Genomic DNA, 17,033 nt, shown 5'->3' with positions numbered 1-17,033 from the left:
CACGTTTTTCATGGGATCTTTATGAAAATTGGTCAGAATGTTCCCCTTGATGATATCTAGGTCAAGTTCGAAACTGGGTCACGTGCAATCAAAAACTAGGTCATTAGGTCTAAAAATAGAAAAACCTTGTGACCTCTCTAGAGGCCATATATTTCACAAGATCTTCATGAAAATTGGTCAGAATGTTCACCTTGATGATATCTAGGTCAAGTTCGAAACTGGGTCACGTGGGGTCAAAAACTAGGTCATTAGGTTTAAAAATAGAAAAACCTTGTGACCTCTCTAGAGGCCATATTTCTCAATGGATCTTCATGAAAATTGGTCAGAATGTTCACCTTGATGATATCTAGGTCAAGTTCGAAACTGGGTCACGTGGGGTTAAAAACTAGGTCAGTAGATCTAAAAATAGAAAAACCTTGTGACCTCTCTAGAGGCCATATTTTTCATGAGATCTTCATGAATATTGGTCAGAATGTTCACCTTGATGATATCTAGGTCAAGTTCGAAACTGGATCATGTGGGGTCAAAAACTAGGTCAGCAGGTCTAAAAATAGAAAAACCTTGTGACCTCTCTAGAGGCCATAATTCTCAATGGATCTTCATGAAAATTGGTCAGAATGTTCACCTTGATGATATCTAGGTCAAGTTCGAAACTGGGTCACGTGGGGTTAAAAACTAGGTCAGTAGATCTAAAAATAGAAAAACCTTGTAACCTCTCTAGAGGCCATATTTTTCATGAGATCTTCATGAATATTGGTCAGAATGTTCACCTTGATGATATCTAGGTCAAGTTCGAAACTGGGTCACGTGGGGTCAAAAACTAGGTCAGTAGATCTAAAAATAGAAAAACCTTGTGACCTCTCTAGAGGCCATATTTTTCATGCGATCTTCATGAATATTGGTCAGAATGTTCATCTTGATGATATCTAGGTCAAGTTCGAAACTGGGTCACGTGGGGTCAAAAACTAGGTCAGTAGGGCTAAAAATAGAAAAACCTTGTGACCTCTCTAGAGGCCATATTTCTCAATGGATCTTCATGAAAATTGGTGAGAATGTTCAGCTTGATGATATCTAGGTCAGGTTCGAAATTGGGTCATGTGCGGTCAAAAACTAGGTCAGTAGGTCGAAAAATAGAAAAACCTTGTGACCTCTCTAGAGGCCATATTTTTCACGGGATCTTCATGAAAATTGGTGAGAATGTTCACCTTGATGATATCTAGGTCAAGTTTATAAGTGGGGCACGTGCCTTCAAAAACTAGGTCATTAGGTCAAATAATAGAAAAACCTTGTGACCTCTCTAGAGGCCATATTTTTCAATGAATCTTCATGAAAATTGGTCAGAATTTTTTATCTTGATGATATCTAGGTCACATGTGCTCAAAAACTAGGTCACTTTGTCAAATAATAGAAATAACGACGTCATACTCAGTTCAACACTGGGTCATATGGGGATAGGTGAGCGATTCAGGACCATCATGGTCCTCTTGTTTGACATATCTATACCTTGTAATAATTTTTTTCTTCTTTTTGGTTAAATTTCTTCCCTTTGTTGTTCCTGTCCTTTGGATTTAGATATTTTTTCTGAGGACCTTCTTGTCCTCAAGTGCAATGATAACAGGTGAGCGATATAGGGCCATCATGGCCCTCTTGTTTAAACAAGTCGTCTGATCGGTTCAAATAAAAATAGATTTGCGAAAATAAAAGTAGCAATATCGGAAATCCAAAATAAACAGATGACGAATGTGAATGGGTGACCGGTATTCTCAGATCTTCGTTTAGAAGATCAAGTATTTTGTCAGATTGTTTCAGTTAATATCTTAAAGTCAGTGCAGATCTCTTTAAATCATTGGCGTATATATAAAAAACAAATACACTGACGTATACATTTTATTTCACTATATTATTGATCATATTTATGACTGTGAGAAGTTTCATTCAAATTTACAGTGTAGAAAAAACAATTTAACGAAAATATAATCAAATTTGTGAATTTCCTATTATGAAAACTTGTGTGAGAAGCAAATTTTTCAAATCAGTTTAGCATGAAATCAAAACACAGGACCCTATCTTTTTTATTTGCTAAATTTTCTAAGTATATTCTGAAATAAAAAAAAGGTCAGACTGTTTAATAAAATTCAGCATTGTAGAAAATTTTTTGATCTGAGCGTATGAACAACAGCTTACAGCGAAACATGATAAAACTGAATGACTGCAGTAGTTAAAAATGAAATAACTGTTGGATAACTTCTAAATGTCTTATTATCTCCCTTACACCTCACAATTTGTGTTTGTATTTTAGGCATTTGACGAGGAGCCCCATTGGTCATTGATGAAAGAATTGTTTACCCAGGTAAATATAACTTGTAAGCTTTGCTGTACAGATCATGTGGTAATTGGTATGCTGCTTTATTCCGTCTGTTGATCTGAATAGACATTGGGCTTTAACTTGGGATTTTGATCTTGGGTTTAACCAATCTTCTTGATGATCCTTGTAACAAAGATTACAATTTTATTTTGCCCTTTTAGCAATTTTATTGGAAGAAGTGATAAATTATTTGTTTGAGAGGTATTTGCTTATATTAATGGAACAACAACAACAAAAAGATCCTCTTGCCCAAAAAAGTCAAGCTTGTGTGTAAAGACTACCCATAGGAAATGAAAAAATATTGTTGACAGTTGGTCACTTAATACAAGTAAGTTTACACTATTTCTGTTCAAACTTAAAGAAAAATATTGATCTTTACAAACAGGCAAATAGGTTTTATAGTAGTGGCCTTTCTTCAGGTGGACTTTAACTCATGTTTGGCTGTATTTAGGTGAACACCAGTGTTGTTAAGAAATAAAACAGAATAAGACCCATAGAAATAGAAAGAAAATCATATTCCTTCTGTCACAGGTAGAGAACGTTATTTCTGCAAAATACATTTTGTAGTGGACTGTATAGATGATGATTATGTTGGATAAAGCAAGCTGCTGACAAAGATGGGAATACATTATCTGGAGATAAAGTGTATTATAGAATGATGTATAATAAAAATACTTCCGATTTGTGTGGAATAAGTTACTAATTAATAGAGTAAGTTACAAATGTTATTAATGTTGAAGAGAACTCATGACAGCATGACATTTCATAAAATACCACTCACAGCAAAATTGATGGAGCAGAGAAATTTGTCACTTTCTTGTGAAAAACAGTTCTATTAGTATTGGTAAGAAATATAGGAACTTTTGTAGTTTAAAGTGCCATCCTGAATGTGTCAGAAGTCGCACGTTCTGTAACTGTGATTCATGTGGAGAAGTTTTCAGGTACCTGTACTTGTGAGAATAAGATGGCACAGGTGCAGAATCCAGGAACACTGGTTAGGTTGAACAGACTGCTGTTACGTAATTGAAATATACTGCCTTGGTAGCCTAGTGGTAGAGCACCCGCTTTGAGTGTGGGGGGTCATGGAATCGAGCCCTGGCCACATCCTACCAAAGACGTAAAAATGGTACTAGTAGCTTCCTCGCTTGGGGCTCAGTATTTAGAGGATAGTGCTAGGGCTGGTCAGCCCAGTATTAGTATAATGTGGCTGGGTGGTGTATCATGTCACTTGTCTACAGCATGATATTCCAGTGAGGCAGCACTATAAAGTTGGGCATGGTGCTCACTGCTACAAGTAGACACAGTCGTTTATATGACTGAAAAATGTTGAAAAAGACGTTAAACCCAAGCACACACACACAACTGAAATACTGTAACAATAATAGCTTGACACCTAAAAACAAGTCAAATCACACTTGTTGTTTAAAGGAGGTAATATACATACAATTAATGATAAAAGCTATGTTTAAGTATGCTGTACACAACTAATAAAGCTTTTCAAAGTTCAAATCAAAAGTAACAGTTTTTATCAATTTTATGTGACTGATATGTTATTTGTGCAGTTTTACTTGGGTATTTGTCTATTCATGTGAATCATGTCCATTTCTGTTTTACATCTCTGTTCTAGAAGTTTTGTCCATTCTGTAGTAAGAAAAAGTAACCAGATACTGCAAAACATTCTGTTTTTAGTTGCTGGTTGCATTGCCAATTTGACAGGCAAAACTAAAAGCCAACAGTTAAGAATCTTGTGTGTTAAATATGTCCTTATCTTACTCACGATTGGAAATATTTTCAAAGCCAAGACTTCTGATTCCACCTTGATTATTAATGTTATATATGTGCACATGACCATGCTTGCTTCTTACTGACTTTGTGTCGTTGGTACACTGGGCTATCATTTTGATACAACTTTTACAGCTGTATTTTAAAGTCATTTCAACAGTGTATGGTGATGCAGCCTTTGTCAGTGTCAAAGGCTTCGTCAGATTGATCATTCTTTGAGTAATGCCTGTGGACTGCAGCTTGAAATCTTGTTCATAAATTATACTTTCACTGCCCTCCTCATCATCCTTGTCAGAATCATCATCTCCATCACTATAAATGAATTTATCTGATGAATTGTCGTCTGTCTCTTCTCTGTTCCCACCTGTTCCGACTAAAGGAGCCGGAGGCGGAACATCATTTTTACATTTAGTTTTTAAGACATCATTCTCGCACTCTGTTACTTCATCATCTTCTGTGTCATCACCTAGGTCATTTTTATGTTCAGCAGTTCTGGCGACTGTTGTCTTTATTGGAGAATTTGGGACTTTTATCTCATATTCTTTTTCTTTTTGTCTTGTAACTTTAAAATTACCATATATAGCAATGTCAAGGTCATCTGGAAGAGCTTTGGGGAGCACTTGCTGAAGTGTCTGCACTTGCTTGGTAGAACTTGGGTAGATTATTTTTAGAGCTTTTGAATTATTTTGACGAAAGAAATTGTTTATACTGGGTTCATATATTGAGGTTGTTTGACTATATGCATTTGTGTAGAGTTGATGTTCATATTTTGAACATTTTTGTATTTTTGCCAAAAAAAAATTTGTAAGAGTTATATCTCTTGAAACAGAAATTTGAAAAGATGTTGATATGCTGTCGTTACTGTCAAAAATATTTGTTTTTAGAATTTCTCTAGATAAAGCCAAAGTTTCAGATGTTGGCAGTCTCGCTACACATGAATTGATCTGCACTGATGAATCAGGAATTTTATTGATGAAATCAACAATGTCCTCGTACTCTTCAACTGAAAAATAACTTTTCTTGCGCGAACATGACATCAAGGTCTGATATGTCATAGTGGGAAGTCTAAGGTAATAAAATGATGCACCAAGAGTTTTTCTGATATTTGGCCCAGTCTGTTCCAAGTTGCTTTTTTCCAGTTTTGTCTTTGACCATTTTTCAGCTTTGATAAATATGTTGTCCTCACCTGTGTAGAATGTGTCTCCTTTCAAAATATATGTTAGGCATTCGTCTGATAGTTCGAGGAAGCCTTCTGAATTCAAAACTTTGTTTGCATTTCTGTCGATAAAAGTGCAGCATGCATCACGGAGGGTTGTTAATTCATAAAACATAGCCAGAGTTAAAGTGCCGCAAGCATTCTCGGATGTTATAGTTGTAGTAAGATACTCAGCACAGACTTGTACTAGGCTTGTGATCTGGTAATAGTGAGTCATTTCCAGCACTGATGAAGCAGTTTCCTCGGTCAAATTGACTGTATCACTGTAGATGTACCTGCAAAATCATTTCCAAAGAAAACAGTGTTAGTTTCAGGTTGAATGATCTTTGGTGGAGTAATGGGCCTTTATTACATTTAGTCGCTTTAAATATTATTTGGAATACTTCTATTGTGCAGATGGGTATTCTTTAGCTGAACTACATGTAAGTAAATATTCAAGAACCAAGTTGAGAAATGCATATCTAAGGGTTACATTTGAATTATTTCTGACATAGTTTAGGAAGTTTTACTGGCGGCAGATAAAATCAATATCTGCTCAGTATTTCATCTAGATATTAAGTGAAACTTTTACAGGAGGTGTGTAAGCAAGCTTTTTCAGAACAGTTTCTTAAGAGATATGGCTATTGAATAATGCAAAATTTAGAATATTGACAGTGCTTGCAAAGTTAAACAAGAGTATTTTGTCTTTGGCTTCTATCATTCTTGAACAGAAAATAATTTATGTCACTATAAAACCCAGATAAAGTTCCGTAACCTGCATATTTGGACCAGTATTCCAACATTTCAGATTCTCTCATATCTCAGTCATTCATTCAGAGTTCTGGTTGCCAGGGCAACAAAAGGGAAAAACTTTAAAAATCCTCTTTTAGAGGAACTGCTTGCCAGCTTTTGAAATAATCTCACAGCAGTGTTCCATAGGTAAACCTCTACCAAGTTCTTTCAGATCATTTTGTAACATTTAAAAGCATGGCAGTTGGGAAAAAGGTCTAGATTTCTCTATAAGGTCTAGATTTCTCTATATGACTGTATGAAAAACTTAAAGGGGGCTTGTCCTATTCCAAAATAATTTCACGGCATTGTTCCTTGGGTGTTATTCTACCAAATTCCTTCAAGTTATTGCAGTTTGTCTAGAAACATGACTGCCATTGTGGGTGAGCTAGAATATTGAAAACTTTAAAAATCTTCTACTAAGAAATTGCTAGCCTGTTTTTAAAGTTATTTTACATAAATGTTCTGCAGATAATGTTCTATCAAATTCCTTTTTGTTATTTAGATATGTCAATAAACATGGGTGCCAGGGGGCAGGTTTGGTTTTCTTATAATGTAAACCTAAGAAATATATTCTTGTCAAAAACTTATTGCTTGATTTTGAATGTATTTCAGACAAAATTAATATTCATAGCCTAACAATAATCAATTTTAACTTGGTAGATTTTTTGAAAAAGTCTAAGCGGTATTGTTGGCGTCCACACTGGTTATACTTTTTGTTTAGGTCCGACTGTAAGAGCTATAGCTTTGAAACTTTGCACAGTTGTTCATCATCATTAGATGACTATGTAGGCGGAAAACAATAACTTGGATATGCATTTTGTCAGAATAATGGCCATTTTTAGCTCGCTAGCTATTCTACTCGCCCTGGCGTTGGCTTCAGTGTCACACCTTGGTTTAAGTTTTGCGTGCAAGTACATACAGCTATTACTAAAAGGCATATTATAGACTTGAAACTTACTTTTTAGCTGGACTATTCGAAGAATAGAGGAGCTATCCTACTCGTCCTGGCGTCAGCGTGAGCGTCACACAAATGTTAAAGTTTGCGTACCACCCCAAATATTTTCAAAGTCCATTGAGATATTGCTTTCATATTTTGCATACTTAATTACCATCATGACCCCAGTCTGTTAAAAGGAGGAGGCAACTCTATCAAGCATTTTGACTGAATTATGACCCCTTTTCGACTTTGAATCAGTGTTTAAGTTTGCATACCACCCCAAATATTTTCAAAGTCCATTGAGCATGACCCCAGTCTGTAAAAAGGAGGAGGCAACTCTATCAAGCATTTTGACTGAATTATGGCCCCTTTTCGACTTAGAATATGCTTATTGTAATGTTAAAGTTTTACTCATTGTTTATACTATCAAGAACTGAGAATAGTTGAGCGCGCTGTCCACTGACAACTCTTGTTCTTTTTCTAGATCAATAACCAACCTCACTGGGACAAGTCCCATAACTCTGACATTTATTTTGGGCAAATTATGCCCCCTTTTGGACTTAGAAAATCCTGGTTAAAGTTTTATATATAAGTTACTGTCACAAAGACTAATGCAGAGATTGAATTGAAACTTCACATGTGTCTTTGGAGTTATAAAACTAGTTGATAGCATCAAGTCCCATAACTCTGACCTGCATTTTGGCCAAATTATGCCCCCTTTTGGACTTATAAAATCCTGGTTGAAGTTTTGCGTGCAAGTACATACACCTATTAATAAAACGTATTATAGATTTGAAACTTTTTTCTTTTTCTAGATCAACCACCAACCTCATTGGGTCAAGTCCCATAACTCTGACATGTATTTTGGGCAAATTATGCCCCCTTATAGACTTAGAAAATTCTGGTTAAAGTTTTGCATGCAAGTTACTATCTGCAGAACAGATGTAGATATTAAATTGAAACTTCACATGTGCCTTTGGGGTTATCAGACTAGTTAATTGCATCGAGTCCCATAACTCTGATATGCATTTTGGTAAAATTATGTCCCTTTTGAACCTAAAACTTCTGGTTAAATTTTTGCATGCAAGTTACTATCTCCAAAACTAATGCAGATACTGGATTGAAACTCTATAGATATTTTAACATTTAGGATAACATTTTCCGGCTTCTGGGAAAATAATTTGTATAGTCAAGCATTGGCTGTCTTACAGACAGCTCTTGTTGTATTTAGAATTTTCTTGGTTAAATTTTTTGTTTAAGTCCACTTTTTCCCTAAAACTATAAGAGCTACAGCTTTGAAACTTTGCACACTTGTTTATCATTGTTAGATGAGTAAGTAGACCAAAAACTTCTTACCTGCTTTTTGCCAGAATTATGACCCTTATTGTACTTAGAAAATAAGTATTTCAGGGTTGTTTTTTGTTCTAAGTTCACTTTTCTTCAATACATACTATATATTTCTCATTCTTTCTTACACATTTTCCAGCAATTGCAGACAAGTGATAGCACCTGCAGGCAGTGCTCTTGTTGAAATTTGTTGGAAAACTACGGAGCTAAAAATAGAAATCTTCAAACGACATCAAATTCTCCTTTCACCCCTTTTTCAGATTTTGAAAAAAAAAATCATAGAAATGTCTCTTGGAGAAGCTCTCACCAAAAAGATTCAGATTTTTCTGATGTCAAAAAGCATGCCTGCAAATGCTTTTAAAATAGAACTATCTTAAACATTGTTTGAAACATTCCCAAAATGGGCCATGTAACACATTTTCTCAGCTTAAGATTTTTGTGAAGTTTCATTGAAATCTGTTGAATCATTCAAAAGTTAAAACATAGACCTTAAGTTTTCAGATAACAAACTAACAAACGGACAATACAGTAACTTAATGCACACCCTTTGGGGCATAAAATTTATTGCAGAAAAAGTGTTTGTGTTAATTATAAGTGAATTTGGATTGAACGAAATATGGGACACATACATGTAATTGTACATTATTATGTCTCCCACCACACAGTTGTATGGAAGACATATTGATTTACTCTGGTTTGTTTGTTGGTCTGTCTGTGTGTCTGTCACAAATCTTGTCCGCTCTCTAAGTTGATCTGATCTTCACCAAACTTGAACAAAATGTGTTTGACCATAAGTCCTCGGCCAACTTGGATAACTAGCCAAATTGGCCCAGGCACACCAGAATTATGGCCCTTGAATTATCCAAAATCAGCCTTTTTACTCTTCAAAGGTTTATTTGTAGTGAGTTAACAGTATATAAAGACTGCCTTACTATTTAGATGATTAGGCAGTAGTGGGAGAAACACGCTTTTCTCAAAAGCAGCTCTAGTCTTTATTATGTTTCAGCAAGTGATCTTAAAAATTTTAGTATTTTCATGAAAACGATTGTTACTGTACCTTAGAAATACATCTAGTGTTTTTGTCTCAGCTTGGTCAAGGTGGACTTCATCTTTACCATCAGAACACTGACCAAAAAACATTGCCTGGAAAACTGAACTTCTAGCAGCTAGAACTATTTTATGAGCATAGATTTTCCCATTTTCGTCATGATCTTTGCAGCGGAACTTGACGTCTGTCCAGAGACTTCTGTCATACAGTTCTGTAAGGCAGTCTCTCAGGTTCTTGCTTAGTTGCCAACACTTTGACTGACCTTGAACTGCTGCCTCCATTTTGTTAGATTTTTTTCTACAGTCTGGATAATAATAATATGTAAATTTGAATACTCATGTTATTGTGAAAAGTTAAAGGAATTAAGAAACAGTTCATTCAGAAATTATCAGATATTTTCATTCCTTTTTATTACTCCAGTGTGACTGTTTTGCCATTTTAACAGAATCTTAATGTATAGCTTTGCATAACATTACACATGCAGCTTACTTTTAATATTCAAAGAGCATTTAAAGTATATGCTGTTACCCAATTTGACTAAAATATAATGTCACGTTTAAATGTATTCTTTTCTGTCAGAGTAGTAAAATGATTAAAACGTTAAAAAATAAATACCTGTTTAAAACTCAATTTTGTAAAAGTCACTTAACACTCTAGAAAATGACTTAATTTATGGTGCGGACGTCAGTACATATTTGATATGATAACACAAAGTTTAAAGTGAAATTTAGATTAGATAAGGGTATATATGAATATAAATTGTAATTTCGTATTAACATTAATCATTGTTTTTTTTTTCCACTGGTTTGGAAAAAATACATCATAAAACATCCAAATTGGGTATTGTTTAAAGTCAGTTTATTTTATTAAAATATTACAATTAAGAAAAATTGAGAAAAAAATGGCCATAAATGCAGTAAGACTGTCTTGTGTTTCAAATGTTTAAGGTCTCATAGGTGCAGTCTTGGTTGAAAAAGTAAGATTTTTTTTCGTTTTATCTTTGGGAATTTAAACCTTGAAATTGGAAAAGAAAACGTACTTTTTTGCCATTTGGAGTGGGGCCCAATTTCGATTTCAGATTGGCCTGAAGAAAAAACATTGTTAATTGTTTTCTTTTCCATGGAATATGCATGTATTAGAATTTAAGTTGTGAAACATTTTGCTTTCATAAGGTTTAACTTGATGGAGACTGTGTTATGACTAATGGCATCTGGTAGAGGACATGGTGTTTGAAATATTTCTTTCTCCACCTCCATATTCATGTGGAGAAGTTGGCAGTTACTTTTTGAGCACAGGGTATTACTGGTACAGAATCTAATACTTAATACTGGTTAGCTTAACTGCCCTCTATTACAGAACTATTGTAAATTATTTAGTTGATAAATTGCCAGCAGAGTTTTTCCTGTTTCCTTCAAACTTGGGGGGATGTAGATCAAAATGAGCTTTTTTTTTTTTTTTTTGGTAACACTTGCGTGATGAAGTAGAAAAATTATGGAGAAATGTAAGAACAAATACTGTTAAATTATTGACTAATCATTGTTAAATGGACACAACCAAAAAGAAGAGCACCGACATGTGGAGCAATATAAGCCTAAAGGTATGACCTTTGACCCCTAAGTGTGACCTTGACTTGAAGCAAGTCATCAGAAACATGTACTGTGCACATCGCCTCAGTGTGGTGAACATTTGTGCCAAGTTTCTTTAAAATCCTTCAAGCAGTTCATGAGATACAGGGTGGACACAACAAAGTCATATGACCTTTGACCCCTAAGTGTGACCTTGACCTTGAAGCAAGTCATCCAAAACATGCGGTCTGCACATTGTCTCGAGGTGTTGAACATTTGTGTAGTTTCTTCGAAATCCTTCAAGGGGTTCAAAAGTTATAAAGCGGACACAAAATTGCTAACAGACAGATGGGTGGACAGACAGATGGACAATGATGTCATATTGTAATATGTCCCTTTGGGCGTATGAAAAATCAAAGACAAGAGTGAGGATATAAAAGAAATTGTATGTGTTTTAGATGGGGTCCTGGGCATAAAGAACAGAAATTTGATTTTTGAAGCTGTTTTTGTGACAGCATGAAGCATAGGACATGTGAAATAAACATGTTAACACTTGTTTTGTTTGCATTTCAGATTTTTGGCACACCAAACCACCACCCTAAAAGTCAGCCTTTCTTTGATCATGTGTTCACATTCTCCATATCAGACAACAGAATCTGGTTCCGAAATTATCAAATACTTGAGGAAGATGGGTCTTTAGCAGAGATAGGTAGGTAACGTCTTTTATCAAATATATCGGTACGTAAAATATGTAAATAAAGAAGCTTGATATCCTTGTCAAATTTTGTATCTGCGTGTGTGTAGTTTTATTTATCCTTGCCACCAGATAACATATTGGCGAGTATTTGTCAGTTGAAGGTCATAATAAAAATAAGAAATATAATGCAACAAAAGGGAAGCCATAATTACAGTATTAAAACAGCCAAAAGTGGAGGTAATTCAGATTATGACATCTTCACTTTCTCTGGATACTTTCAATACATGCAAAATTATTGCAAACATTTCTGAAAAGGTAAGCTGAACTCAAAATATATAATACCGTTTAATATACCCAGATTGACACTTTCCTTTTATAAATGCCCCCTCTTAAGAACCTAATTTTCAAAAAGAGGAATCTTTTTTTTTAAAGTTTATTTGGTTCATACCTGAATGTCAGCACTATGAAGTGCCATAAGTGTTAAAATTCATTCATAGAAGTTGGATTTTTAGCTCACCTGAGCACAAAGTGCTCAGAGGTGAGCTTTTGTGATCGCCCTGTGTCCGTCGTCCATCTGTCGTCAGTCGTCCGTCCGTCGTCGTCATCAACAATTTGACTGTTAACACTCTAGAGGTCACAATTTTGGCCCAATCTTAATGAGACTTGGTCAGAATGTTACTCTCAATTAAATAATGGATGAGTTCAATATTGGGTCATCTGGGGTCAAAAACTAGGTCACCAGGTCAAATCAAAGGAAAAGCTTGTTAACACTCTAGAGGTCACAATTTTGGCCCAATCTTAATGAAACTTGGTCAGAATGTTACCCTCAATAAAATCTTGGACAAGTTTGATATTGGGTCATCTGGGGTCAAAAACTAGGTCACCAGGTCAAATCAAAGGAAAAGCTTGTTAACACTCTAGAAGTCACAATTTTGGCCCAATTTTAATGAAACTTGGTCAGAATGTTACCCTCATTAAAATCTTGGATGAGTTTGATATTGGGTCATGTAGGGTCAAAAACTAGGTCACCAGGTCAAATCAAAGGAAAAGCTTGTTAACACTGTAGAGGCCACATTTATGACTGTATCTTCATGAAACATGGTCAGAATTTAATCTTGATGATCTCAAGGTCCAGTTTGAATCCGGGTCATGTAGGGTCAAAAACTAGGTCACCAGGTCAAATCAAAGGAAAAGCTAGTTAACACTGTAGAGGCCACATGTATGACCTTATCTTAATGAAACTAAGTCAGAGTGTTAATCTTGATGATCTATAGTTCATGTTCAAATCCAGGTCAGGTGGGGTAAAAAACTAGGTCACTAGGTAAAATCAAAGGAAAAGCTTGTTAACACTCTAGAGGCCACATTTTTGACTGTATCTTCATGAAACTTGGTCAGAATGTTAATCTTGATGATCTTTAGGTCAAGTGCGAATCTGGATCATGCGGGTCAAAAATCTAGGTCACCGGGTCAAATCAAAGGAAAAGCTTGTTTACAGTCTAGAGGTCACATTTATGACTGTATCTACATGAAACTTAGTCAGAATGTTAATCTTGATGATTTTTAGGTCAAGTTCGAATCTGGGTCATGTGGGGTAAAAAACTCGGTCACCAGGTCAAATCAAAGGAGAAGCTAGTTAACACTTTAGAGGCCAAATTTATGACCATATCTTAATGAAACTTGGTCAGAATGTTAATCTTGATGATCTCAAGGTCCAGTTTGAATCTGGGTCATGAAGGGTCAAAAACTAGGTCACCAGATCAAATCAAAGGAAAAGCTAGTTAACACTGTAGAGGCCACATGTATGACCATATCTTAATGAAACTAAGTCGGAATGTTAAACTTGATGATCTATAGTTCATGTTCAGATCTAGGTCAGGTAGGGTAAAAAACTAGGTCACTGGGTCAGATCAAAGGAAAAGCTTGTTAATAGTCTAGAGGTCATATTTAAGACTGTATCTTCATGAAACTTAGAATGTTAACCTTAATGATCTTTAGGTCAAGTTCGAATCTTGGTCATGTGGGATAAAAACTAGGTCACCGGGTCAAATCAAAGGAAAAGCTAGTTTACACTTTAGCGGCCACATTTATGACCATATCTTAATGAAACTTGGTCAAAATGTTAATCTTGATGATCTTTAGGTCAATAGGTCAGGTGAGCGGTACAGGGCCTTCATAGCCCTCTTGTTAAGTCTAAACATGTATTTATTTTTAAAAAATGTAAAAAATCCCCAAAAAAAAAAAAATTTAGGGTCTGAATAAACATCACTCTTAAGAGTGAGAAATAGAACACCTCTGGGGCATTTATAACAGAATATATGGAAATCAGAATATGAAGAGTTTCAAATGCCATCATTATGACAAGTTTCTGTAACTTTCCCTATATAACTTGCAATTTAAGTGCATATGTGAGGTCTTCTGAGTGAGTTTGAAACATTTGGCTAGATTGTCAAAATTATGTCATCAAAATGTTTGAGTGACTTTTGATTTACAATAGCTTAGAAATTGTTGCAGTGATATTAAAAGTAGACAAGAAAAATGATCTAACATGTCTACCAGAGTAAGGCAGATGTTTTCCAAACTCTTATGACAGTGTGGATAAAACAGTTGCTAGCGCTCAGTTTTCCATTCCATGCTGTCATTTGGAATTAGAAAAACACAGGCAGTCATATAAGCTGTTTATAATCAATCTAACATTGTTGGAGATGCATTTCTGTCACATAAGATCAATTATTATTTTTAAATTTTTAGGACCAAGATTTGTCCTGAACCCAATTAGAATATTTGAAGGAAGTTTTGGAGGAGCAACTTTGTATCAGAACCCAAAATATGTGTCTCCAAATTTGGTAAGTTAAGTACTTAAATATTGAAAAAGATTAAATGTTCTTTGTAGTGTATTCTTTATTTCAGAGAGATTTTAGTACAGGATGACAGTGGGCATCATCTTTTTAGCTCCCAAGAATTTGATGCTCACATTGAGGTTTTGTGATTGTTCTGTATCTGTCAACATGTGACTTGTTTTGTAAACTATTTTACTGACCTTTAAAGTTTGAGACAGTCTTAATAAAACTTTGTGGGAATGTTTGCCTGGCCCTCCATAAAATCTAGTATGAATTCATTGCGGAGTCACCTATTGTTAAGAAATAGGTCACTAGATTAAAATCATAGGAAAAACCTTGTTAACTTTCTTTAAGACCACATTTTATACCTGATCTATATTAAACTTGACAGAATGTCTTTTGAAACAGGGCTCTCTGGGGTAAAGAATTATGGGTATGTCTTACCCAGAAAATCTGTTAAACAGTTCAGATCCAAGCCATAATATATATTCTTCCTGATCTGTAGGAAACTTTTTCAGAATGTTTGTCTTAATACAGTCTTATGTTAAATTTGAAACTATGCTATCTTGGATCAAAAACTAGGACAAATTACAGAAAACATTGTACTTTTAGAGACCTGCATTTTCTACCTGATATGTAAAAGCGTAGAGGTGCTTTCGAGGCCAAGTGTTACGGTCGCCAATTTTGAATCACTTACCCCTCACTGATGTGTGATGGAAACACCTCTTGGCATGTAGAATATTTCATGTGAGGAAGCTGTCCATCTGGCTTTAGAAAGGCGAGTAGTTCTGCCCAGGTGACCTGCCATGCCTTGAACAGTTCCAGTCTGTCCCCATCATCAAATGCTGATCTAAATTGTGACATGCAGGGCCTCCGCTGTTGATCGTCAATGTCGCCATTTGCGATAATTCTAAGAATTTGGCTCTAAATTTTGCGAATCGGCAAAAATGAGTGGCACATGTTATTTTTGGGGTCGTTAATGTTTTTTAGCTCGACTATTCGAAGAATAAGTAGAGCTATCCTACTCACCACGGCGTCGGCGTCACACCTTGGTTAAGTTTTTCGTACCAGTCCTCTTTTTGACAAAGTCTTTTGAGATAAAGCTTCCAAACTTTCAACACTTGTTTACCATCAGCATGGCCAGTTATAGGCAAGAGCACATAACTCCATCAAGGATTTTGGCTGAATTATGGCCCCTTTTGACTAAGAAATCATGGTTAAGTTTTTCGTACCAGTTCATATTTTGGCAAAGTCTTTTGACATAAAGCTTCGAAACTTTCAACACTTGTTTAGCATCACCGTGTCTAGCTATAGGCAAGAGTACATAACTTCATCAAGGATTTTGGCTGAATTATTGCCCTTTTTAGCTCGACTATTCGAAGAATAGTCTAGCTATTCTACTCACCCTGGCGTCGGCGTCGGCATCACACCTTGGTTAAGTTTTTGCATGCAAGTACATACAGCCATCAATTAAAGGCATATAGCTTTGAAACTTATTTTTTCTTTTTCTAGGTCAATTACCAACCTCTCTGGGTCAAGTCCCATAACTCTGACATGTATTTTGAGCAAATTATGCCCCCTTTTGGAAAATTTTGGTTAAAGTTTTACATGCAAGTTACTATCTCCAAAACTAATGCAGATATTGATTTGAAACTTCACATGTTTCTTCGGGGTTATAAAACTAGTTGATAGCAACAAGTCCCATAACTCTGACCTTCATTTTGGCCAAATTATGCCCCCTTTTGGACTTAGCAAATTCTGGTTAAAGTTTTGCATGCAAGTACATACAGCTATTTTTAAAAGGCATATAGATTTGAAACTTATTTTTTCTTTTTCTAGATCAATTACCAACCTCACTGGGTCAAGTCCCATAACTCTGACATGTATTTTGAGCAAATTATGCCCCCTTTTGGACTTAGAAAATTTTGGTTAAAGTTTTACATGCAAGTTACTATCTCCAAAACTAATGCAGATATTGATTTGAAACTTCACATGTGTCTTCGGGGTTATAAAACTAGTTGATAGCAGCAAGTCCCATAACTCTGACCTTCATTTTGGCCAAATTATGCCCCCTTTTGGACTTAGCAAATTCTGGTTAAAGTTTTGCGTGCAAGTACATACAGCTATTTTTAAAAGGCATATAGATTTGAAACTTATTTTTTCTTTTTCTAGATCAATTACTAACCTCACTGGATCAAGTCCCATAACTCTTACATGTATTTTGAGCAAATTATTCCCCATTTTGGACTTAGAAAATACTGGTTAAAGTTTTGCGTGCAAGTACGTACAGCAATTACAAAAAGGCATATACGGTAGATTTGAAACTTAATTTTTTTTTCTAGATCAATAACCAACCTCACTGGGTCAAGTCCCATAACTCTGGCATGTATTTTGGGCAAATTATTCCCCCTTTTGGACTTCGAAAATTCTGGTTAAAGTTTTACATGCGAGTTTCTATCTCCAAAACT

At 35.3% G+C, this 17,033-nt stretch overlaps 2 protein-coding genes across 3 annotated transcripts in view; one reads left to right on the top strand and one right to left on the bottom strand.

The window, feature by feature from the left end:
- LOC123524308 (ribosome biogenesis protein BRX1 homolog) overlaps positions 1-17,033 on the top strand; it is a 43,957-nt gene that overhangs the window by 23,990 nt on the left and 2,934 nt on the right. Inside the window, exons 7-9 of the mRNA XM_045302404.2 lie at positions 2,300-2,350; positions 11,605-11,740; positions 14,477-14,571. Of these exons, the coding sequence (XP_045158339.1) occupies positions 2,300-2,350; positions 11,605-11,740; positions 14,477-14,571 (282 nt within the window). The remainder of the gene's footprint in view (positions 1-2,299; positions 2,351-11,604; positions 11,741-14,476; positions 14,572-17,033) is intronic.
- LOC123524307 (uncharacterized) lies at positions 3,882-10,278 on the bottom strand. Of its 2 annotated transcripts, XM_053538997.1 has the most exons (3): positions 10,082-10,278; positions 9,476-9,770; positions 3,882-5,638 (listed from the first exon to the last, which is right to left on the bottom strand). In XM_053538997.1, exons 2-3 carry the CDS (start codon positions 9,745-9,747, stop codon positions 4,135-4,137), a joined length of 1,776 nt encoding a protein of 591 aa, XP_053394972.1. In that variant the 5' UTR covers positions 9,748-9,770; positions 10,082-10,278; the 3' UTR covers positions 3,882-4,134. The 2 variants fall into 2 exon arrangements, with proteins under 2 accessions (XP_053394972.1, XP_053394973.1); XM_053538998.1 differs by having other exon boundaries at positions 9,476-10,278.

Source organism: Mercenaria mercenaria, chromosome 3, assembly GCF_021730395.1.
Source record: "Mercenaria mercenaria strain notata chromosome 3, MADL_Memer_1, whole genome shotgun sequence".
Taxonomy (NCBI): Eukaryota; Metazoa; Mollusca; class Bivalvia; order Venerida; family Veneridae; genus Mercenaria; species Mercenaria mercenaria.
This window is presented reverse-complemented; position numbering and strand designations above follow the sequence as displayed.

Coding starts and splice junctions, on each gene's coding strand:
- LOC123524307 (XM_053538998.1), bottom strand. CDS start 9,747: ATGGAGGCAGCAGTTCAAGGTCAGTCAAAGTGTTGGCAACTAAGCAAG. Junction 5,639..9,475: donor ACACTAGATGTATTTCTAAG/GTACAGTAACAA, acceptor ATGATTTTGCAG/GTACATCTACAGTGATACAG.